General features: G+C 37.8%; 2 protein-coding genes across 2 annotated transcripts in view; one reads left to right on the top strand and one right to left on the bottom strand.

The window, feature by feature from the left end:
* Nucleotides 1-1,408: 1,408 nt before the first annotated feature.
* The window catches only part of HELQ (helicase, POLQ-like), a 66,305-nt gene continuing 44,146 nt past the window's right edge, over nt 1,409-23,567 (top strand). Inside the window, 11 exon segments of the mRNA XM_006885260.1 lie at nt 1,409-1,600; nt 1,603-1,718; nt 1,983-1,986; nt 6,949-7,663; nt 11,043-11,221; nt 12,272-12,472; nt 13,304-13,376; nt 15,925-16,022; nt 16,868-16,966; nt 17,921-18,066; nt 20,379-20,618. Coding sequence (XP_006885322.1) covers nt 1,409-1,600; nt 1,603-1,718; nt 1,983-1,986; nt 6,949-7,663; nt 11,043-11,221; nt 12,272-12,472; nt 13,304-13,376; nt 15,925-16,022; nt 16,868-16,966; nt 17,921-18,066; nt 20,379-20,618 — 2,063 coding nt within the window.
* On the bottom strand, nt 18,260-19,215 carry LOC102864429 (histidine triad nucleotide-binding protein 1-like). Its single transcript, XM_006885308.1, has 2 exons — nt 19,197-19,215; nt 18,260-18,717 (listed from the first exon to the last, which is right to left on the bottom strand). The coding sequence occupies exons 1-2, from the start codon at nt 19,213-19,215 to the stop codon at nt 18,260-18,262; spliced, it is 477 nt and encodes a 158-aa protein (XP_006885370.1).

Genomic DNA, 23,567 nt, shown 5'->3' on the forward strand with positions numbered 1-23,567 from the left:
CAAGCTCTTTTCCATAGCACTACAATGACACAGAAACACCAGCATATTAATTCTTTCTAACGATTTTTTTTTTTACTTTAACAGGGACAAAGTGAATCAAAGGAACTAATAGAAAAGTTTTTATATTCTTCATTTTCAGTGACTTAATTAAAAATCTTTAGTTTTGACTGGGGATAAAGTGGGACATGACAATGGTTCTACTTTCCATTCCTTGCTGCAACCAAAACCCACCACGGTCCTGAGAAGATTTTTTCATCTCTCGCAGAATGGCTAATGGATTAGAACCTAATACTTTACAGTTAAAAGGCCAGCAAAGCTCCTTCCTAGGGAGAAAGGGCACATTATTCCCCTACAATATCACCTATCAATTGTTCTCTTCCTAAAAGTTTCCCTTCATTATAATTAGAAACAGTATTTATTGTAAATATTTAAAGTATCTGGCACCGTTACACCGAAAAGAAAAGGGTTAACGGAGTATCTCCAAAGAGCAAGGCAACTGTAGTCTCTTCAAAAATAAAGAGGCAATTTGTGCTGTGCAGAAATAACATTCGGAGACCTTAAAACTGGCATAACAATTCACTCTAATCTGTGAATTTAGATATCTTCTGAAAGAATCAGTTAGATGTCTTTGGAAATGTCTTTAGTCACTAAGCTTACCAGCAGGTAAACCCTCACCACTGCTTCCCTGTCATCTGGAGGGCGAGGGGAGTGCACTAGATAGTATCTCCCGCTCCTTCCGCTGTAAAACACTGGTTTAGGGTCATTCTGGATCCCCGTCTACATTGGATAGGTCGTAATCACAAAGATGTCGCCGCCTCTCTGCGAAGAGGGCCGACCTAGGCCTAAGGAATGGTCGCAATGCTACACTGGAGGACAGAACATGGAGACCACTTTACCCGAGTGAGTCCTGGAATCTCTGAGGCCGACTGCAGCCGTTACCAAATGCGTCAATTTTTTTCTTCTCAAAGCACCACAGAGCGTCACCGTACTTGCCATTGTTCCTCGTTCTTCCCGTGTCTTTCCTGTTTCAAAATCGTCCGGTTTGGTCCCTTCCGGTGCTCTTCCCCCGCAGGCTCAAGCCCTGAGTACTAGGTTCCACTTGCTAACGCAGACGACTCCAGCATAGAGTAGGCGCGGTTTCCCGTGCGCCTGCGCACTACCAATTAGCCCGCACTCAATACTTCAAAGTCAGAGGCTGCTCATGATTAGACAGGCTCCTAGGATTGCGTCCCTGCGAGCATTACCAAATCTTCCTGTGGGTCGAGTGACCCCGGGAGGTTAGTTTGGGGTCGTGGATGGAACGTGAGCACAGTTTCTCCCGCTTGCTACCCTGCCCACTCTCTCCTCTTCCTGGGTCTGTCTGCTTATTCTGGGGCACAAAGTTCTAGCAGAGCCCTAGGCCCCTGTCATGGATGAGAATGGCTCCCGCATCCGCCGGCGGGTGTCTTACCGCAAAAGGACCCGTCCTAGCCTGGAGAGCATTGGTGCCGTCTGCACTGCGGCCGAGCACGAACCTGCACCTGAGAATGTGGACGAGGAGGAGATGGTGGCTGGGAGCCGGCGGCGGAAAACTCTGGACCTGCAACCCGTCGAGGTACGGCTCCACTACTTTTAGAATCCCATGTAATTCCGTACCCCGTTCCCCACTTTCATGACTGGGGCAAACACCCAGGCCTCCTCCTACCCCGCATGCCCACCGAAAAGAGGGTGAGAGACCAGTTAGAGAAGGCGAGGAAGTTGAAACACTAAAATTTTGGGAGTTTCTCTTCCAGGTGTAAACAGTTGGCCATTTATTTAATGGCCTTCATTTTGCTTTCCTCCCCTTTACTAGTTCTGTTAATTTTAGTTCATCTATTAATTGCTCTCCTAACTCCATTTCTGTATTGTTAAAGCTGTGCATGCAACTAAGTAGCAAGAACTCATATCTATAATTTGAAGTTACTGCCTTTGTTGTTATGTGCTCTATGTACAACAGCTCTGAGGCCTGTCCTATCCTGAGCCAGACTCACTGACTCCGACACAGCAACCCCCATTGCCTTAGTTACTGTAACAGTCCATCCATCTCATCCGGAGTCTTCCTCTACTGTGCTGTCCCTCCACCCTTCTGAGCATGATGTCCGTATCCAAGGACTGATCCCTTCCTGGCCACATGCCCAAAGTATGTGAGAGGGAGCTTCAAAATCCTAACCTCCAAGGAGAAACTTGATTTCACCATTTCCAAGACAGACCTATTTGTTTTCTTCTTTTCTTCAACACCACAACTCAAAGGCATCATTTCTTTTATCATCCTTAGTCATTGTTCAATTCTCTGATGCATGGCAAGTAATTGTGAAGACCATGGCCTGGATCAGGTGCATCTTAGTCTTTACATTGACATCGTTGTTTTTCAGTACTCTGGAGAGGTCCCTGACAGCGTATTTTCCCAGTGCAATTTGTCTCTTTCTTTCTTGACTGCTGTAGTGTCCACACAGGATGTTAGTTTCTTTGTACTTGATTCCCTCCTCCTTGATGTACTTCTTGTTGATTGCTGATTTTATAGCATTGTGATCTAAGAAGATGCTTTGTAGTATTACTGTGTTTTTTAAATTACTAAGGGCTGGCTTTCTTACCCAACATAGGATCTGTTCTGGAGAATATCCCATAGGCACTAGAGAAGAATATATGTTGTGTTCAGTATGTCCGGGAGATCTTGTTTAATCTTACACTGCTTAATTCTCCTGAAGAGAGCTGTCATGGTGTGGTCCCCTGTCTGGTGGTTCAAATCCACCAGCAGCTCTGCAGAAGAGAGTTGAGCATTCTCCTCCCATGCAATTTATTGCCTCTGAAAACCCACTAGAAAGTCAGCTGTGAGTCAGTTCTGACTCCAGGGGAAAGAATTAGTTCTTCTACATCTTTTGTTGAGTTTCTTTCAAAGTCATTCTGTCCATCAGTAGTGAGGTTTTGAAGTCTACTTTTCAAATATATTAAAGTTTGGTTTCTGTATCTAGCAGCTCTCTATTATTTGGTATATAGAAATTAATCTTTTTAATCATTATGTAATACCTAACATCTCAAATGATGATTATTACATTGGAGTAAATTTTATTAGAAATTGGATTGTTCCTCTTGTTATGTTTTATTGCAGTTCCCTGCTATCTTTTTTCCATCTTTTGATACTTTGTGTTTTTTGTTGTATGCCTAGAGTCAGAACTGACCCATAGCTCACCCTCCAGCAGGTTTTCAGAGGCAGTAAATTACACAGGAGTCTACTTATCCTTCTTCTGCAGAGTAACTGGTGGATTTGAAGAGTATGTCTGTTGGTTTTTTGGGGTTTTTTAATAAGTTGTATGTCATGTAGGCAGCATGTTAATGGGCTGTATTTTACCCATTATGCTATACTCTTTTTATTCTTGACTGTTGTTGATGTTATGTGCCGTCAAGTCGTTTGTGACTCATAGCAATCCTATGTACAAGAGGCCTAAACCCTGCTCTGTCCTGTGCCAACCTCATTGTCTCCAATACAGCTACTCCCACTACCCCAATCACAGAATTGATCCATCTCATCGAGGGTCTTCCTCTCCTGTGCTGTCCCTCCACTCTCCCAAACATGCCCTCTTCAAGGACCAGTCCCTCCTTGCAACATGCCATAAGTATGTCAGACAAAGCTTCAGAGTCCTTGCCTCCAAGAAGCAGCCTGACTTCATCCTCTCCAGGACAAACCTGTTTGTTCTCCTAAGCAGTCCATGGTATATTCAGCACTCTTCTCCAGCACCACAGCTCAAAGGCATCAATTATCCCTAGTCCCTGCATCTCTCTGATGTATAGCATGCAATTGGAAGACTATGGCCTGGATCAGGCACACCTTATTCTCCAGCCTGATGTCTTTGCTCTTTAGTATTCTAGAGAGGTCCCTGACGGCTGACTTTCTCAGTGTAATTTGTCTCTTGATTTTGCTGGCTTTTGTTACCAAGAGTGTTGACTGTGGAGCCAAGAAAACTAAAAGTGTTAACTATCTCAATATCTTCACCATCCATACTGATGCTGCCAGTAGGCCCAGTGGTGAGAATCTTTGTTTTCTTGATGCTGAGCTTCAATCCGTACTGAAGGCTGCAGTCCTTGACCTTCTGCAGTAAGCGCTTCAAGTCCTCAGTTTCTTGACTAGTGCATACAGAATTTTTGCTTTCATTTTGTTCTCTTCTTTTGTAGAGATGCTGTTTGTTTTGTTACATTTACTTTACTGTGCTGAGATAATTTTGTTGATGGCTTTTCTTATTGCCTTCATTGCTGTTGTTTTAGTGTATACTAAGTTCCTATTATTTTCTTCTTTTTTATTAGTATGAAATTTACTAATTTTCTTGGAGTTTATCCTATAACTTATTTTATTCTCAAGTCTTAAATAGTTCACATTATCTTGAAATCACCTTGACTTCCTCTCCATTCTTTCTGCATTGTCGTTTTCATTTTAAGACTGATACGTCTGGTCCTTATTTTTATTTTCCCATGTTTATTATACTTTGTCTATTTTTATGTCTGGGCCAGTTTCTGAATGATATTGTAATGTATGTTAATCTCAGGTTTTTGCCTATTGTTGGCTCTCTGTCCGTTGAACTCCCTTAAGTATTTCTTGTAAAGTGAGTCTGTTATTTGTTGCTATTGTGTGCCCTTGAGTTGGAACTGACTCCTAGCTGACTCTCCAGCAGGTTTTCAGAGGCAGAAATTTGCATGGGAAGAAATTGCCTATCCTCTCACAGAGCTGCTGGAGGATTTGAAAATAATGCCTTAAGGGGGGGGGCGGGGGGGGAGAGAGCTCAGTGCAGCTTCTTAGCACGAGGCCACCAGAGCTCCCAGAGATTTTCTGGTTTTCTCAAATCCCCTTAGTTTAGTTTATGTTTTTCTGGGAATGCCCTAATTTCAGTGTCATATTTGCTGGTTAGAGAATTCTTGGTTAGCAGTGTTTTTCTTTCAGAGTTTTCTTTCTCTGTCATCCATTGCCCTCTTCCCTGCATGGCTTCTGTGGAGAAGTTGGAACTTAGTGGTTTGCCTTTGTAGATAAATCTCCCCCAACCCCCCCCCCCAGCTACTTCTTTCTTTCTTTGTCTTTTAGAAAAGTTTGTTATTGTCTTGGTGTTTTCCTTTTGGGGCCTATCCTGTTTTGACTTTGCTCATCTTCTTAAATGATTTTTCCCTTTTATATAATATTTGGGACATTTTCTCTAGCAAATATTCAATGGTTTCCTGTGTGCTTCTTTTTTCACTCTGTCCTAGAATTCCAGTAAGTTTTTCTTCTTCATGTTGCCCCATATAATTCTTTTTTTTCCCCCCCATATAATTCTTACACTTTCTATGTTTTCCTTTTTTTTCTATTTCTCTGACAGAAGGATTTGTCTTCCATTTCACTATGTTGTCCACTTCTGTTACCTATTTAGTGTTAGGTTTTTTTTATTGTTTGTTTTTTGTTGTTTTGTTTTAAGTCTTCTAGAGGTTTGTGTATATTTTCCTAGATTTTTACCCCCTGTGATTTCCTGGAACTTTTTCCTCAGTCTGATGAAGACATTTACCTATCATTCTTTTTAATGCCTTAAGAAATTTCAGTTAGCATTTCTTCCTCTGATAAAATTTCTGCTTTTGTTCACTTTCTTGTTCCATCTTGACTTGGGTTTTTTTATTTTGTTTTTGTGTGTGTGTGTGTTTTGTTTTGGGGTTTGTTTTTTTGACAGTTTTATAATGATGTTCCCTCTGACTTGTTGTAGTATTAGTTGTCTTTTTATTGGACCGTGCAAGTGTTTTGCCTTCTTGCTAATTTGGTAAGGCTTAACTTTTCATCTCCTGTCTTTTGGTGAATGTGATAGAAAACGGAGGTGAGTGTACACTTCTCTGCTCTTTATGTAGAGCAGTTGAAGGCAGACCGGTTCAGTGTTGATTACAGTGTTTCTTCAGTCAGGTGAAGCAGAAGCTGATCTTTCTTCTTGCCCATATGTAAAGCTGGAGAAGGGGTTAGCGGCACTAAATTCTGTCACTGCCTGTTGTTGTTGTTGTTGTTCTATGCCATCAAGTTGTTTGCAACTCATAGCAACCATATGTACAACAGCCCTAAACCCTGCTCTGTCCTGTGCCAATCTCACTGCCTCTGTCACACCCATCCGATTACCCCAGTCACGGAATCAGTCCACCTCATAGAGGGTCTTCCCCTTCTGTGCCATCCCTCCACCCTCCCAAGCATGATGTCCTTCTCCAAGGACCACCTTACAACATGTAACAAAGTATGTTAGACGAAGCCTCAGAATCCTTGCCTCCAAGGAGCCACCCAGTTTGACCCTTTCCAGGATGAATCTGTTTGTTTTCCTAGCAGTCCATGGTACCCTCAATACTCTTCTCCAGCACCACAGCTCAAAGGCATCAGTTCTCTTCTGCCCTCCCTAGTCATTGTCCAACTCTCTGATGCATAACAAGTGATTGCAGAGAGTTATTAGATGGGGCAAAAAATAGGGAGAGAAAACAAATAGTAACAAACAAGATGGGTTGTTTAAAGAAAATAAATAAGCCATAACTGAGAGGGTTACAAAAGAAAAGAGAGTTAGAAAAGAAAGATGAAGAGAGAGAAAAGACCAGCGAGGGAAAGGGAAAAAACTAGAGAAGTTTTGTGATTGCCCCCACCCCCGCCCATGATGTTATTATTAGACTTGTTAAGGGTATTTGTTTTGTATTGAGTTCTAATCTGTCCTGAAGGATATAGTCTTCAGTTTCCTCCAGTAAACACTCCAAGTACTCTTTACTTAGTTAGGAAAATTTTTATAAGAGCATATTTTTAAACCCGAGTTTAGAATATCAGGAAATATTTTCCAGTGACTGTAAAAACTTCACCAGGTAGTTTTATCTCTGGTGCAGTCCTAGACTTATATTTGTGTTTTTAATAGAACTTGAATTAACCTTAAGTATTTTTGCTTTCCCCTCCTCCCCCCACCCCCCCAGTATGACAGTGAAGAGGACATGTTTGGTGACTATGATAGCTTTGCTGAAAACTCTCTTTTACATCAAATTGATGACTTGGAACAAAAATACATACACCTTCCTGAGCAGAAGAAACAAGATAAAGACCTTGCCACTAAAGTACTTTCTTCAGGACACATTGAAGACAACAAACTCAGCATCCCTGTGGTTGGTGAAAGTGCAGTATTGAAAGATAATGAGCACACCATGAACCTGAGTGAGCCTAAGGATGTCACTGTTGAGTCAGAAATGGACCTTTTATATGATGTACCTTCTTCACAGGTTTTATTCTTTGAAAACTTACATAATTCTTCAAATAATTTGAGTAATCATTTTACAAAAGGAAGAGATGGAAATTCATCCTCTTGCCAGGCCTTGAATGAAGCATTACCACACAGTCAAATGGAGCTTCCCCAACAAAATGATAAATCTTGTTCTAAAGTCCAAACTAGTGCCGATGTGACTAGGAGAAGAAGTCTTAAAGATCACTTAAAAAGTGCCATGACTGGAAATGCCAAAGCCCAAACAGCAGTATTTTCTAAGACTAAGCAGCTCCAAGAGACTCTCATATCTGAAGAAATTAATGTTGCTAAGAAAGCACTCGAGTCATCATCAGATGACCGTGGACCCTTTTATTCATTGCCCAGCAAAGTGAAAGACCTTTATGTGCAGTTCAAGGGAATTGAAAAATTATATGGTAATGTTTGCTGTAATGAAAATAAATTTCCATTGTTTCATATTAATGCCAATCAAGGGAAAGGAAATATGCCCATGATCCTTTCAGACATGAGACAACATAGCAGAACTCTATCAGCCTTTCATGTCTCCTTGTTAGCACTAACTTTTTTCACTTCACAGTCACATCTAGTTGTCCTTCCTGCTTGAGTTCTAGTTTCTTAATATGATATATTCACATGTAGGAGCCCTGGTATTATAGCATGTTATGTATTGGGCTGCTAATAGAAGGTCCAAGGTTCAAATCTACCAGCTTGCTCCACAGGAGACAGATGAGGCAGTCTGCTTCTATAAAGATTTACAACGTCAATTCAATCCCCTCAGTGGAGGGGGTTGTCACAAGTCAGGATTGACTTGACAACAGTGAGTTTTAGGATATGTAAAAGGAGCTCTGGTGTCTTACTGGTTAAGAATTGCACTGCCGATGCAAAGATAATGCAGATTGAATCCACCACCTGCTCTGCAGGAGAAAGATGGGTAATCTCCCGTGCAATTAACTGCCTCAGAAACCCTGCTGGAGAGTCAGCTATGGGTTAGTTCTGACCCAATGGTATACAACAGCAAACCCAGTGATAATTTTAGTTTTCACCTGAACTCTGGTAGCACTGACTGTACTGACCACACTTTTTACAAAACACTCGTTTCTTCTCTTTTTTAAAATTTTTTTTTATTGTTTCTTCTCTTCTAGAGCCTCTTATCATTTTTCTGATTGTCCCAACTGATCCTCCGTTTCTGTAGCTGTTGTTTTCTTGACTAGCTTTGTTTCTCTAACAAAACTTAGTTACTGAAATTCCTTTGAGCTTGCAAATGTAACAGTGGTATTCATAATACTACTGATTGAAATGGACCATCTTTAAAGACAGCTGAAGTTAAAATTTCAATGCACAGTTAGTATAAATAGAAATTAATGCATCTTCTGTCAGGTTGCTCTAAGTCAGGAGCAATTGGAATGTATTTTTTGTTGGTTTTTGGTAATACTTTAAAAAAACCTCTAGGTCCTTTCAAATCCCTATCATTTTACAAGGGACAGTCACTGCTGTACTGAAGGATCGGCCATCAGTGAATTCCTTCATAAATATTTCTAGAACTCCTGTGTTAAGATCTTATGAACTCTTTAAAAACATTTCATTTCAAGAAGAAGATAATCAGCTGGAGAAATAAGACTATGGAAAAGGAAGGTTAATACAAGATCTTGTTACAAGACTAGTAAGTTCTAGGTAGTGAGGTTCACATTTTAAGAGCTAATGTTTTGTGTTGAAGTAGATGTTAACTTTCTTCTGTTCACTTTTCTCTTAACACATTGTTCTCTGTTTAATCACCATTACCTGCCCAAATGAGTACCCTCAGAACTGGACTCTCTCCCACTCATTTTATTTCTATGTAACTAAAACTGTGATGGTATGTATGATAGGTTCTGAATTGTACTAAGGGGTTGTCAACCTGTGAAAGATTTTGACCCTGTCATTTGAGCTTAGCATTTTGCACTTTAGTTCTTCATCTATATAAAAAGTCATTATAATTATAATGTATAATAATAACCTGTACTAATAATTGTTTTAGAAAGTATATATTTTTCATAATAACCTGAAAAATTAGGTTCTAGAAATTATGGTAAATTATACTAATCACTTCTAAATTAGAACTTTTGTCTTTCTATGATAGTTACATACTTAAAGTGTTTTATATAAATGCTGAGAACTACATTTAATATAACCTATTTTTCTAATCTTTCAAGATAAATAGTATTCTTATATGGTAGTTATTTTAATACTTTAAAGACGTGAAATAGATAGAATGTGATATGATAAATTATATTTTTGTATAAACTATTTGGTTACTTATGGATGACACCAGTCTGAAGGAATTTCCATACTGGAGAAATCATTTGTAAGTATTTGGGAATCACTCAAATATTTGGGAACACAATAAATTAAAATGATTCATAGCTGTCATTCACATAACAATTCCTCATACTCCTGTAATATATTCTGTAATATATACCTATTGGTCAATTTTATTTTTTTTAATTTAGGTAACCATTTATTCAGTTAATTTTAATATATTTTTTAAATTTTAATATTTTTTAACTCAAAGATGATAATATTCAAGTCTGCCCTTTATAATGCTTGTATTTTTTTCTACCATTTTCATGATTAGATTAATACCATTCAGCATAAGTTGATAATCAACTTTTTAAAATTTTTACTTAAAATTATGTTGAAAATCCCCTTGTAAAGATATAGTTGGTAAAGTGAAGGGTCAGCATATAAAAGGAAGGCTCTCAATGGGATGGATTGACACAGTGGGTACCAGAGAGGGCTCAGCACAGCAGCAACTGTGAGGACGATGCAGGATGGGACACTGTTTCCTTGTGTTGTATGCAGGTATTCTGTGAGTCAGAACATATCCAGCGGTACCTAACAACAGTAACAACTCATTTTTAAGCGGCAGAGAATGAAGGTTTTGCAATCCTCAGTTCAGCCTTGTATGTTGTGCAGTGCATCCATCCTCCCTCCTACTCCCTTGTGCTTTGTTTTATGTGAACAATAATGTGGTGAACATTTGCATGAAATCCTTATATGCTCCTGCTTTTGTTGCTTTGTATTTCTATTCATAGAAGTAATATTACTAGATTAAAGGCAATATGAAGTTTTATTTTAAGTACTAGCAGCTGACTTTGCAAAAAGATTCCAGCAGTTTTCACTCTCACTAACCATATGTAAGAAGACCTGTTTCTTGCCATGCTAGTCAGCTCTGGATTTTACATGTGTAGAGTTTTGGTAATAGCTACTTATATTTTTTTGTATTTTATTTGTTTTGCCATTCCAATAAATAATTATCACATATATTCTATTGGTTCTTTGCCTTTCTCCTTCTGTAAGATATTTTTGTCATATATTGAGCCCAATTTTCCTCTGAAAAAATAATCTAATGTATATTTTGGAGACTGAACAATGCCCATTGTCACATTATCCTCCAGAATAGTTGTGCTAGTTTGCATGCCATGTCTCGGATTTGATACCTTTCCACATGTTCCACCATTCTGTGTTGTAGGAATCCTAGACTTGGTTAATAATCCCGGTCTTTTATGTCTTCTTTTATGTCTTAGACAGTTTTTAAGGGTTTTCAGGCCATTGACAGTTCAGCTTCCCACTAGAACTGGTTGAAACTGCTTACTTCATGCAAATCCTCCCTTCTCCCTATTTCTAAGAGGGTGTTTGAGTGACTGAAAGACAGAAGCTTGCAAAGTCTCCTTCTGCAAACTGGATCTCCTTGGAGAATTCATACAGGTCCTTGATTTTATAAAAGGAAAATAATACTTGCTTTCTTTTATTTAACAGAATGGCAACATACTTGTTTAACTCTGAATTCTGTGCAAGAAAGAAAAAATTTAATATATTCCTTACCAACCAGTGGTGGGAAAACCCTTGTGGCTGAGATTTTAATGCTACAAGAACTTCTTTGCCGGCGGAAAGATGTTTTAATGATCCTACCATATGTAGCAATTGTCCAAGAAAAGGTATGAGCTTTTTAAAGCAAGGGTTATTTGCCAATATCTTGCCATTACAATTTGTAAATCAGAATAAAAGTAAATTTTTACTGACTGAGAAGAGATGGATCTGTTGAGGACAGAAAATAATTTTCAGAATGTATGAATCCCTTACATAAAATATCCTATAATGGTAAAGCAGTACTAGCAGTCAGGAGAGTAGACTTATTGCATTGGGGAAGTCTGTATGTAGTCAAGGACTTATCCAGATTATTGAGGAGCAATAATGTGAGTTTGATGACTAAGATACTCCTTATCCAGGTCATTGTCTTTTCAGTTATTTGCTGTGCTGCTGAGAACTGGACAATGAATGAGTAAGAATGACAGAAGAAGAATTGATACCTTTGAATTGTGTTGTTGAATATGAGTATTGAGTATCCTATGGAATGCCAAAAGGACAGATATGTCTTGGAGAAGGTGCAGCCAGAGTGCTTTTTGGAGGCAAAGATGATAAAACTTCCATCTCACGTTGTTTGGGTACATTGCTAAGAGATTCACTGGAAAAACACATTACACTTCGGAAAGTGGGAAGACCCTCAACTAGGCAGATTGTCATAGTGACAATAGCAAGGGGCTCATGTGTTTTAGAGATTGTGAGGATAGCCCAGGACAGGACAGGTTTCAGATCTATTGTGTATAAAGTCACAAAAATTTGTAATTGACAGGACCTAACAACAACAATGGTAAAAAGTTGTAAAATGTTTTGGTTTTTTCCCAGAATAATAGATTACATTCCCACCTGCTTTTACAAGGAGAAACAAGCTAATTGCTTCATAAAAATAATTACTCTGATTTTTTATGTCAAATGGTCTATTTCTTTTCACATCTATTATGTAGTTTAAAAGTTGAGTTTTGCAAAGAACAACATTTATTTTTGACATTCCTTAGATATGTATATATGATATTTAACTTTGTTACCTATGGTTGGTTGGTAGGTTTTTAGAAAATTTGTATGAAAAATGAAACTTCGTTTAATCTGCTTTATTTTATTATTGTTGCTTATTTTAACTAATATTCTAGATTTCAGGTTTGTCAGTTTTTGGTGTGGAACTGGGTTTCTTTGTGGAAGAATATGCTGGAAGCAAAGGAAGATTTCCTCCAATTAAAAGAAGGGAAAAGAAATCACTATATATTGCCACTATTGAAAAAGGACATAGTCTGGTGAATTCCTTGATTGAAACAGAAAGGATTAGCAGCCTGGGTTTGGTTGTTGTAGATGAGGTTTGTTGCCACTTCTATAATTATAAATTTTTACATAAATGTTTATTCTGATTACTATATGCATCTACTGAACACCTTTATTAGAATAAGTATTTTAATAAATTGACTTTCCAGATTTTCATGATTTTTTTCCTCTAGAATTCAGTTTGTCAGTTATTTTCTTGTATGTATGTGTGTAAAGTTAAATGATAGCTAATTCATTGTCGTGGAATTGGAATTGACTCAGCCAGCCCTCCAGTGGATTTCAGAGGGTATGATAGAATTTATGAATTCTAGTTGTATTAAAAAGTTGTCTCCAAATTTCTTTTTTAAAAATTATTATTAAATTTTATTAGTTTTAATGAACATTTACAGAGATTTTGGGTTCTCATTCATTTATTGTTGCACTGTTTTCTCTACCCTCCTCCCCAGTTCGTTCTTCTTCCCCCTGCCCCCCGAATGTCTGTTTTAATTGTCCAGTTGACACAGTGCTTGTCAAAGCCAGTTCTGATTAATTTCCTTTGTCAGAGTGTCCTTTGCCATTCCCTATCACTCCTCCCTGAGAGAGACTTCACCCTGATTCATAAGGAAAGGGGGATGGTGTATTCTCTTAGCTACTTCCTGCTGAAAAGGGATGCTGTAGGTTTCAGGGTGAAGATCTTCTAATTTCATTAACTTTAAAAACTAGTGAAAGTATATACACACACACACGACACACACACACACACTCTGAAATTGCTATGTCCAAAATATTTCAAAGTAGTTATAAAGCAAAGATTATATGTTCATTTCATACAAATGTCTTGTATGGTCAATAGATACAGATTTACCTGTCTCTTCTTAATCTCACAGTTGCACATGATTGGTGAAGGAAGCCGAGGGGCTATACTGGAAATGACTCTAGCAAAAATCCTCTACACTAGCAGTAAGTGTTCTTTGGAAATGTGGTCATTAATTGATTTATAACCAGAGGATATAGAAAATTCTTAAATATTCCAGTAAGTAGGTTATATAATCTTTATTTTTCTACTTTTTAATTTATTTGCATACAATATTCATTTATGTTTCATTCATGTATATTGTGTTTTACACAACACATATTTTATAAACACATGTACATTGTGATTCATGCAATCATTCATGTAAATTGTGTTTCATGTACATTATATTTTATACAATCTTTCTTTTACAGTGTTTCATGCAGTCATTTATATACATTGTGTCTTATACAATCTTTCATTTACATTGTGGGTTACATAATCTTAAAGTAAGATAATTACACTTTCTACTTTAGTTTTTTAAATTTGTTTAAAATGAGCTCATACATTTTTGTTGAGAGAGTGGGAGGATAAGTGAAACTGAAAATGAAATTAGCAGGTGGTGAGAAGACTCTTTATCATAGTCTTCACTTAGAGTTACATGAGCTGTGAACCATTCAGCTTCTCTCTTTTCCCATTCATAAAGTAGGGATAAGAATGGCACCTACCTGATAGAGTTGTTATGGAAGTGATATGAGCTAATATTAAGAGTGCTCAGTACTGCTGCTTCTACCACTGTCATCATCATATGAACAGTGCAATATACAGGAAAACCTGTAAAATCTGGGACCTGTATAAGGTGGACATCTGTCAGAGGAGGAAAAGAAACTACTGAAGAAACCAGGCCGCTCCTTGGAAACAAGGATTCTGAAACTCTGTGTGGCGTACTTGGGGCATGTTGCAAGGAGGGGCCAGTCCTTGGAGAGGGATATCAGGCTTGGAAGGGTGGAGAGGCAGTGCAAGAGATGAAGACCCTAAATGAGATAGATTAACTCAGTGACTTGGATAATGGGGGCAGGTGTGTCAGAGACAATGAAATTGGCTCAAGATAGAGCAGTGTTCACAGCTGTTGTACAGAGGGTTGCTATGAGTTGCAGTCAACTCGACAGCACATAAGAAGAAGATACTAGTAGAAAACTGTTAAATGTCCATCTTGTCAAAGTCAGAAAACTTAACGACTTGAAAAATCAACATAGCCCTGCCAAATTGTGGCTCTCACAGGTTTCACTGTATTTAAAAGTAAGCCTTTTTAAGAGCTATTTTGCAACATCAGACAATCTTTAAATGTGCATAAAGTATTTACCTAAAATGCTATTTCTCTTATTAGTATAGTTTTCCAGGAATTCTAATTGGAAAAAAATAGAAGTATTTGTTAACTGTAAAAAATAAAATCTTAATAAAATTATAAAAATTGGGACAGAAATACTATTTTTGGAACACTTTACAGTCGTTCATTCAAAAGGAAAACCACAATGAATGAAACAAAGTCCCTGCCCTCATCAAGTCTATTCTAGTAAAAGTGAACAGAAGATAAACAAGAATATGTATAATATGTCAAGTGATGATAAGGTCTTTAGAAAAAGAAATCTGAGAGCTCTGGTGGCCTAGTGGCAAGGAGCTGCACTATAATCCCAGAGGTGAGCAGTTCAAATCCACCAGAAGCTCTGCTGGAGAAGGAGGGACAGTCTCCTCCAGTACCAGTCAGATCTGATTTGCTGGTACACATGCTAAAAAAGAAAAAGAAAGCTGAGGAACAGAGGAGAATCGTCTGTCAATGCCATTGTAGTTTTCTTATCCTTTACACTTAATTCTTATTTGGCATTTTTCTCTTTTTCATCCTTCTAAGGGTGCTTGGAACATCATCCTTTCTTGATTTTCCCTTCTGCCTCTATAAGAGGAATCACATCTTAGTATTGACAGATCAAAAACTTGTTGCTGTCAAGTCAAAACTGACTCTGTCAGTGAAAAAAAGGAAAGACCCTCAATTAGACACAGTGACTGCACCAGTGGGCTCTAGTGTGGCAGGAAGCATAAGGATGGCACAGGATAGGACAGGGTTCAGATCTATTAATACATTCACTATGGGTCATACTTAACGTGATGACACCTAACAACAACAGTTAAGGGCAACAGTCATTTGCACTGCTGGGGAAGTCATGCCACTTTTACCAAATATATCCTGATGGCAAGATCCTATAATGAACCTTTTTTTGTGTGGCAAGTGTTCAGAACTCAGTCCTGTATGCTACATTCAACATCCATTTTAGCCTTATCTGTGGAATGTGTGGGAACTTTTTATTCAAGTGATTCAGCTACTTCACTCTTCATTCAAAGTACTGCAACTACAGCAGCCACATTTATATTCAATATGCTTTCTGTAGGAGTCTTAAAAAAATATATACTCCAGTCTCTTGTCAAATTTGAAATTAGCTAAAATTATAAACTTTTCGGGTGCCTGAAAGATTTGTTTCATCCTTTGATTCTGGTAATATATTTGTAATTTTCTTTTTTCACTCTCATTTCTGAGCTTCTCTAAATCACTTAGGAAGAACTCACAAAAACACAAAAGAAAGGTACTAAAATAATTATTGCTATTATATTATTCTAGATGTATGCTGTGCAAATGTCCTTCTATGCTTTGGTTTTGTTTTTTAGAAACAACTCACATTATTGGGATGAGTGCAACATTAAACAATGTTAAAGATCTACAAGAGTTCCTTCAAGCAGAATATTACAGCAATCAGTTTAGACCAGTATGTATGTACCTAAGGTTTACACTGTATGTATCTTTCTTAAAAATAAAAGCAGCACATATACAATATTAAAAATTTGGCTTAGTAATAGAGGTATAATTCCATTTGCCATGGTTATTCACTAATAAGAGTTTATACAGAGAGAAGGTAAACCCAGTGGGCATTTTGGCTTATATGTAATGTCTGCACAGCACCTAGCAGAGTCCCTAGGCAGTATTTAGTGAATATTTATTGAATTCATTTTTTTATGCCCATTCTGTTTTTCATGTTTATTCTCTAAGGGAATTTTTTTTCTTTTGGTTCAACTTTAGCATGCCATGTTGTGAGCTATTGACACAGAAAAAAATATTTTTAAATATTTATGCTTTGATATTTTAAAAGAAGTTCAGACCTCACGCAGAATTCATTTTAAACTCCTCAAAAAAAGTTCCCAAAATGCTTGAGGAAACAAAGCAAATGTAGTTTATACTTCTCTGAAAGTATCTTAAACTGTACATAAACTATGTACAGTGCTGTTTGCATGTTTTGTGCACAGGCTTTCAGAATATAGTTTTTGTGAGTCACCAGATTTTAATTTCAAATTGTATTTTTTTTACCTTCCCACCAAATATAACAATTTTAAAGAGAGATTTAAATTCTCTTTATACTTTAAAGAGATAAATTTAAGGTCATTAAATTTCAAATTAGAAACTCTTCTTTTGAAAAGGGAGTATGACTTGTATTTAGAAGCTTTTCTCCTGCCTATAAATACTTAAATTAAAAAGAATGACAGTTCTATAACATTTAACTCTCTGGAGAGAAAAACTTATATTTGCTATTAATTGTAAACATCTTCTTAATTTAAGGTTGAATTAAAAGAGTACCTGAAAATAAATGATAAGATATATGAGGTTAACAGCAAAGCTGAAAATGGCATCACTTTTTCACGTCTCCTTAATTATAAGGTAATACTGATAACCCTTAAACCAAACACCCTCAGACTTTGTGCTGAGGTGCCTTGGGTCACCAAATAAGAATCAGTGTTTGACATTTTGTGGACACTATAAAAATTATTTGTTCAAAGTAGTTTCCGTTTTTAACATTAGATCACCTTGCATTTCTTTCAGTGACATCAGATCTTTGTGAAATTGGGAAATTACTTTTGTAGTTGCTATAATAAGAAAGGTCTTTTCAAAAAGCTATGTAGAACATAAAATGAAGTTGGCAATGTCAAGTCTGATTACAAACTATGTAGATCATATATTAGTGCCTAAAAAATGTAAATGGCTCCCATTATTCTATGACTTATGTAAAGGAAAAGGGGGAGAAATGAATTTGTTTTATAGCAGCTTAAGGACTCTGTAAAGCTGTGTTATTCTAAAATCTTAATTCATTTCAGTAAAGTCTTAGGAATAAGATTTTAAATAACTGTTCCTTGAATTCCTGGTGTCTGCTTAGGGCTATAGGAATTGTTCTAAGTCATTGACATATATTTTGTATTTCTGAAAAAAATGTCCTTTAGAGTGTGATAGTGTGATTTTTGAAAACTTAGTAACAATAAAGGTTATTTCTTAAGTGTGCAGTACTTTGACTATTATTAGGATCCTTTTGTGTTTCTGTTAGCTCTTTGGTTCTGCTTTGGTGGAGATAGTATGCAGTGTGGTTATTAATAATATTAAATATTTTCACTTCTTTAATTCTCTGTAACTCCAGAATATAACAAAACCCTAATAACCTAAAAGTGGAACTTAATGTTTTAATGTTTAAGATGGATTTCATATGTTCTTTTAAATGATGAGACATATTGAATAGGTTCAGAATAATATATTATTTACTTACTTTTCAAATTCTACTGGCTAAAAAAATGGATCAACTAATAACTGCTAATTTCTTTGTTCTGGTGTCTTGTTATTTTGCAGTATTCTGATACCTTGAAAAGGGTGGATCCTGATCACCTGATAGCATTAGTAACAGAAGTTATTCCCAATTATTCCTGCTTAGTTTTTTGTCCTACAAAGAAGAACTGTGAAAATGTTGCAGAAATGATATGCAGGTTTCTAAACAAGTATGTTAATAACTATTTTTTTTACTTTTACTTTTTTTTTAACCATGCAACCGCGTCTTTTATTACACAACTGTTTTTCAAATTATTTCCTTAATCTCTCTGTACACAGGCAATAGTAAGTGTACTGCTTAACATATTCGACCTTTCAAATCTGACAGTTGTTTAAAGAAGGGAAAATAATCCTAAAGCAGAATTAACCGGGAGGCCAATGCATCTGCCGGCCTCCAAGAACATGGAGATGAACATGATAAACAGACAGCCCCCCGTCTGAACCTTCATTCACCACTATTCGATAACCCTTTTGCAGGCCCAGATCAGCAGCACATTTCTTGCCAACAATCATGAGATGTCCAAGAAGGCTTTCGTCATCATCTTCTGCTACAGAAATCTGGGTAATTGGTTTCTTAGGTATCACCAGAAAATGTATTGGTGCTTGAGGTGAAATGTCATGAAAAGCGAGGCACCGCTCATCCTCAAAAATTATTTTGGCTGGGATTTCTTTCCCGATTATCTTCCCGAAGATTGTATCGCCGCCAGGCCGGGTGGTCTGAGCCTTAGCGATCTCATCTGCCACGGCTCCCGGAGCACGCGAGGAGGAAAGAGCGGGAGAGCCCGAGGGAGGCGGGAGCGCGCGGCCAAGCCTGCGCGCCCCTACTTTATTTTTTTTTTTAACTTTATATTTCATACTGGTTTATTTCCAAAGTTCATATACATTGTTTTTCACACTGGATCTTTCCCATTTCCTTCACCCCACACGTCCACCAACCAAATTGTGCAACCCTGTGATTAACGACCCGCCCATCCTCACCTCTCTGCTCCCACCTTCCCCTCCCTTGGATCCTCATAATTGTTCTACAGTAATGGTCTTACTAAGTAAATATGTTAATATTTTAAAAGAATCATTCCAAAGAGTCTAAACATGGCTTTCATGGGTTCATAGGAAGTTCAGGAATAAACTTCAGGAAATCCATGAATGTTCTGAAATTTATGTGCACGGTATATTGTTTAAATGAGCATTTGTATTTTTCTTAGCTTTCATTAGATTTCCCCAAGACACTATAATCCACAAAAAAGGTTGACAGAGACCACTTAATAGTTAATTAAAATTCTACGAAGAATCTTTTATGTACTTACATCAATAAAAGTCATGCCTGTTTTTTAAAAAAATATTTACATGGCACCTACCAAAATTAAATTATAAGCACTATGTCACTATAAATGCAAAGGTGTTTGACTGTGTGGATCATAACTAACTGTGGCTAACTCTGAGAAGAATGGGAATCCCAGAACACTTGATTGCGCTAAGTGAAACCTATACTTGGGCCAGGAGGCAGTTGTCAGAACAGAGCAAGGAAACACTGCATGGTTCAAAATTAGGAGGGGGTGTAAGGCAGGGCTGTATCCTGTCTCCATACCTTTTCAATCTTTATGCGGAACAGGTTATCCGGGAGGCTGGGCTATATGAGGAGAATTGTGGCATCAGGATTGGAGGAAGAATCATCAACAGCAGTCTGTGTTATGCAGATGACACAACCTTGCTTGCTAAAACTGAAGAGGACCTGAAGTGCTTGGTTGAGACTCAATATCAAGAAAACAAAGATTCTCACCACAGGACTGATTGGCAGTGTCAAAATGGATGGTGAAGATATTGAGATTGTGCACAGCTTTAGTTTGCTTGGATCCACAGTCAACACTCTTGGCACCAGCAGCCAGGAAATTAAAAGATATATTGCGATGGGAAAGTCTGCGATTAGAGACCTCTCTAACGTGCTGAAGTGCAAAGATGTCAGTCTGCAGACTAAGGTGCGTCTGATACAGGCCATGGTCTTTGCAATCACTTGCTATGCATCAGAGAGCTGGACAATGACTAGGGATGATAGAAGGAGAATTGATGCCTTTGAACTGTAGTATTGGAGAAGAGTATTGAGGGTACCATGGACTGCTAGGAAAATGAACAGGTTTGCCCTGGAGAGGGTGAAGCCAGGCTGTTTCTTGGAGACAAGGATTCTGAAGCTTCGTCTGACATACTTTGGACATATTGCAAGGAGGGACCAGCCCTTGGAGAGGGACATCATGCTTGGGAGGGTGAAGGGATAGTGCAGAAAAGGAAGACCTTCAAAGACCTGGATTGATTCAGTGACTGGGATCATCATGGAGGCAGGTGTGTCAGAGACGGTGAGATTGGCACAGAATAGGGCAGTGTTTAGGGCTGTTGTACATAGGTTGCTATGAGTCGCAGGCGATTCGACAGCACATAACAAAAACAACAATGTAAGATCAAGGCTTCATATTTCTAACATCATTTTTCGTAGGGACTATCTTAAACACAAGGAGAAAGAAAAATGTGAAGTGATTAAGAATTTGAAGAGCATAAGTGGTGGCAACCTGTGTCCTGTTCTGAGGCGTACTGTCCCATATGGAGTTGCTTATCACCACAGCGGTCTCACCAGTGATGAAAGGAAGCTCCTGGAGGAGGCCTATTCCACAGGAGTCCTCTGTCTTTTTACCTGCACCTCCACCCTAGCAGCAGGTGTCAACCTGCCAGCTCGTAGGTAAGATAGAAGTAACTGTTGGCCAGACTCAACACTGCAATTCCTAACTTGATGTTATGTTGTAGTTTTATTCTTTCATAATAGTGAGTGATAAATTAGCAAACTTTGAATTTTCAGAAAAGAGTTCTTGTTTCAGCTTTAACTCCATCTTGTAACTTTTGAAAAGAAGATACCTATCATTTTCTTTATTATAGCATTCATCTATGTGATAACAAACTGTGATTGCTGATGTGGGTGGAATGCCCTCTCAAACTTGTTCCAGATAATTCCTGCTCTCCTAGGGGGGAGTAGATTTGAGTTCTCCTCCTAAGTGAGAGAACACAGATATTTTTTAAGCCTTTGCTAAGCTGACATTTCCTTTAATATTTTAATGAAAAATAATATTAGTAGGTTTCCTTCTTTATTTCCGTGTTGTTTTTGTTGTTAGGTGCTGCCAAGTCTAGTATAACTCAGACTGACCCCGTGAACAACAGATCTGAACCCTGTCCTGTCTTGTGTCAGCTTCACAGTCTCTGCCATGTTTGAGCCCATTGCTGCCATCACTGTGTCAATCCACTTGGTTGAGGGTCTTCCTATAATTACCGTTCCCTCACCTTTCCAAGTATGATATCCTTCTGTAAGGAATATCCTTTTCTAACAACATGCCCAAAATATGTGAGAGGAAGTTTTCCCTCCTTGCCTCCAAGGAGCACTCAGATTACACCTTCCCCAAGAAATAATCTGTTTGTTCTCTTGGCAGTCCGTGTGATATTCAGTGCTCTTCTCCAACACCACAGTTTAAAGACCTATTTTTTTCTTCTGTCATCCTTATTCATCATCCAGCTTTCAGCAGCATAGCAAGTGATGGAAAAGACCATTGTGTGAATCAGGCATACCTTAGCCCTTAAAGTGACATCATTGCTCTTCAGTAATTTGGAGATGTCTCTGACTTCAGTCTTTCCCATTACAATACATCCTCTAATCTGACTGCAGGTACCAAGAGTATTGACTGTGAATCCAAGTAAGATGAAGTTGTTGACAGTTTCAGTCTTTTCTCCATCCAACATGATGTCACTTATTGGTCCAGTGGTGAGAATTTTTGTTTTCTTGATGTTGAGATGCAATTCTTATTGAAAGCGGCAGTGTTTTAATTTTTGCTGCAAGTGTTTCAAGTCCTCCTAACTTTTAGCAAGCAAGATTGTGTCCTCTGCATAACATAGGTTATTTATAAGTCTTCCTCTAATCCTGATACCACGTTCTTCTTCATAGAGTCCAACTTCTCAAACAATTTGCTCAGCACACTGATTGAATAAGTCTGATGAAAAAATATAACTCTGACACACAACTTTCTTAACTTTAAGCCATGTACTGCTCCCTTGCTCTGTTTGCACAACAGCTTCTTAGTCTAGGTATATCTTCCCATAGCTGATTTTAATGTCAGAGTTACAATGCTCATGCTATAGAAACTCCTACAATCAAAAAATGTTTAACATATGGCTTTCTTAAAAGGTTAGAAAGTTCTTCTGAAAATCCATATGTGAGTCTAATATTTTAAGGCTAATAAAGCAAGCCCTTAACTGTATTTTCAAATTAATATCTAAATTGTTGGCATGTCCTTGTCTTCTTAGGAGTGCCATAACAAAGCACTGCTAAGAGGGTGATTTTAAAAACGGTATTATGTCAGAGTTCTGGAGTCTGGAAGTTCATATCAAGACGTTGGTTATATGAGACAAGAACTTGCTCATACTGTTCTCCTTGTTTCTGGTAGCTACCATTTATCTTCCGTGTGCCTTCCTCATAGACAGATTTTAACAAACTATATTCATCCTGCATGTCACCTTGTTTCCTGTCTGCCCTGACCTTTTATAAAACACCACTCAGAGGGATTGAGATTATAACTTCATTTAATTTAACTAATAACAAAAGGAAACCTCAAACAATGGCACATCCAGAAATACAGAGGTTAGGACATACCTTTTTGGAGGACACAATTCAATCCATAATAGCTTATGTAAGTGATTTGTGCTCTTTGTAATTTATTGTCACTGGGCTTTTCCACCTAATACATGATCAATTTTTATATTCTTCCATGAGTGTTAAAATACGTCTTTTCCAATGGATATGAAGTTGTATATATTTCAGTGAAATCACATTTCCTAATTCTTTAATTAACTGTTTTCTTACTATATCTGATCCCTTGATCTTTAAGTTTCAGAGATGTATTAGTTTCCCACTGTAATTATGGATGTGTCAGTTTCCCAGTCAGTGAAGGAGAGGAAGACCTTCAACGATTTGTATTGACACAGTGACTGTATAGATGAACTCAAGTATATCAGAATATATACTGGAAGCAGGAGTGGTATCCACTTCCTGAGTAACATGCCTCCGGAAACTCTATGAACTTTGATAAATGTTGATCGTTGTAGAGGGTCTTCAGGCCTTTTGTTCATAGGGTCACTATGAGTTGTATTCGACTTGAAGGCAATCAACAGCATATCAGAAGATGGCACAGGATAGGGCACAGTTCAGACCTGTTATTCATAGGGTCACTGTGACTCTTGTTCAACTCAGTGGCACCTACCAACCACAAAACAGGTGGTACAGTTTGTTTCCTCATGACTGCTATCTTCAGGGTAGGCAGTTTGAAGTCACTGAATGGTATCACTGAAGGAGAATCCTAGCAATTTCCTTTCATTGGATTCTTTTTAGTAGTTGCCATCAACTCCAACAACTCCCTGTGTAACAGAGTAGGTGCTGTGTACTATGTAGTCTTTTTAAGGCTGTGTTGTTTCAGAAACACATCATCAGGCTTGTCTCCTAAGTCACGTCTGGATAGATTAGAACCACTTTTGGGTATTTGTCACTTAGCTGTTTGTGCTGCCAAGAGCTTCTTTATGGTAAAAGGCTATAGTCAAGAAAACCCAGTGAAACATTTTTCTTTTTTTTTATTTTTTATAATTTTTTTTAAAA

This window comes from Elephantulus edwardii, unplaced genomic scaffold, assembly GCF_000299155.1.
Source record: "Elephantulus edwardii isolate Elephantulus edwardi_28Jun2011 unplaced genomic scaffold, EleEdw1.0 scaffold00042, whole genome shotgun sequence".
Taxonomy (NCBI): Eukaryota; Metazoa; Chordata; class Mammalia; order Macroscelidea; family Macroscelididae; genus Elephantulus; species Elephantulus edwardii.